This window comes from Palaemon carinicauda, chromosome 37 (genome assembly GCF_036898095.1).
Source record: "Palaemon carinicauda isolate YSFRI2023 chromosome 37, ASM3689809v2, whole genome shotgun sequence".
Lineage (NCBI taxonomy): Eukaryota > Metazoa > Arthropoda > Malacostraca > Decapoda > Palaemonidae > Palaemon > Palaemon carinicauda.
In genome coordinates, this window is record NC_090761.1 from 6,212,507 (window position 1) to 6,214,238 (window position 1,732).

General features: G+C 31.4%; 1 protein-coding gene across 3 annotated transcripts in view; it reads right to left on the reverse strand.

Annotated features, from left to right (window-relative positions):
- Positions 1-499: 499 nt before the first annotated feature.
- The window catches only part of LOC137628974 (uncharacterized), a 19,639-nt gene continuing 18,406 nt past the window's right edge, over positions 500-1,732 (reverse strand). For all 3 annotated transcript variants that reach the window (XM_068360230.1, XM_068360229.1, XM_068360228.1), the window contains one exon: positions 500-806. In XM_068360230.1, the coding sequence (XP_068216331.1) occupies positions 651-806 (156 nt within the window). In that variant the 3' untranslated portion in view covers positions 500-650. The remainder of the gene's footprint in view (positions 807-1,732) is intronic.

A 1,732-nucleotide genomic window follows, 5' to 3' on the forward strand; every position in this document is an offset into this window, starting at 1 on the left:
ATATGGCTGAGGACTATGAAACGTAAAGTAGGTGATGAATGCGAAGTATTGATTTAAAAGCTCAAGATAGAGACGATTGGCGAAATCTAACCGAGGCCCTTTGCGACAATAGTCGTAGGAGGAGATGATGATGATATACATTTATATATACACATTTATTTGTGTGTCTGCGTGTGCTTATGCGATTTTTATGCATATGTAATAGTGAGAATTGAAATTCATTCTTTTTAGGACCTATGTACATGAAACTAAGTTATTATTATTGGAGGTGGAAAAACATTAATTATTGAAAGTAATTTTCTATAATTTTTAATATTTCTTTTACGGACAGGGCTGCGACTTTGCAAACACTCTTAGTAGCTTGGGCAATTTGTTGAATGAAATGGTATATAAAGGGCTACGCATACTTTATTTGAAACTGGGAATGTACAAATATATATATATATATATATATATATATATATATATATATATATATATATTTATATGTATGTATGTATGTGTATATATATATATATATATATATATATATATATATATATATATATATATATATATATATATATAATTAAAGATATCAATTGCACAGTGCGTTTACTCTAGTTGCCACCTACTCAAGTTGTTATGAACTAAACCAAATGGATAGATATCTAATATGTAACACTTGACAAATTCAGAAAGTTACATCTCTCTCCTCTAAAGGCGGCAGTACATTCTGTTGATTTTTGTGGCGTAGTATCTTCCTGCTTCATGTAACCATGAATCATGAGACTAGGGTCCAACTTGTTTAACTGACTCTGTAGAAGCTGAAACACAAAAGGTGGTGCTTTTATTGTCCTGAATCTAAAAAATAAAAGTTCTTTTTTGGGCTCTAGCTCTAGGAAACTGATTAGTTTCAGAAAGTAAAAACCCAAAAATATATTTTCACATGTTTCATGGGATTTGAATTATTAATCTCAAAAGCATTAGTCGGGTTTTTGATGAGAGTTTCATGAATAGTTCTTGAATGAAGGTAATAAGAAGACAAGCTGAAAAGGCCTTGAATTGAAATAATAAGTACTATAAAAAGACAAATAGTCAAATGCTCAGCTGAGGGTATTAGGAATGAAAATTAAGTTCTGGAGTGGAAAGGAGCTACGAGATAGTGGGAATAAAGATTAGATTGTGTGGTATGATAGGAAGACTATTACTGAATAGCTGGCAAGGGTGTCTAAAGGATATTCGGGTGAGTAAAACTGATGAGTAAATGTCATCATCATCATCATTTATTATTATTATTATTATTATTATTATTATTATTATTATTATTATTATTATTATTAGCTAAGCCACAGTCTTAATTGGAAAAGCAGGATGCTATAAGCCCAAGGGGTCCAGCAGAGAAAATAAGCCGGGTGAGGAAAGGAAATGAGGAAATAAATAAACTACAAGAGAATTAGTAAATAATTTAGATAAAGTAGTTTAAGAGCAATAACAACAGTGAAATAGATTTTTGATATATAAACTATAAAACCTTAAAAAAACGAAGAGAAATAAGACAGAATAGTGTGCCTGGGTGTACTTTAAGCAAGAGAACTCTACCCCAAGACATTGGAAGACCATGGTACAGGGACTATGGCACTACCCAGATAAGATTTTGGAGTGTCCTTCTCCTAGAGGAGCTTCTTACTATAGTAATGACAGTCTCTTTGTATAGGAGAAACGGTGACTGAGAAAATGAAAATAATGACAG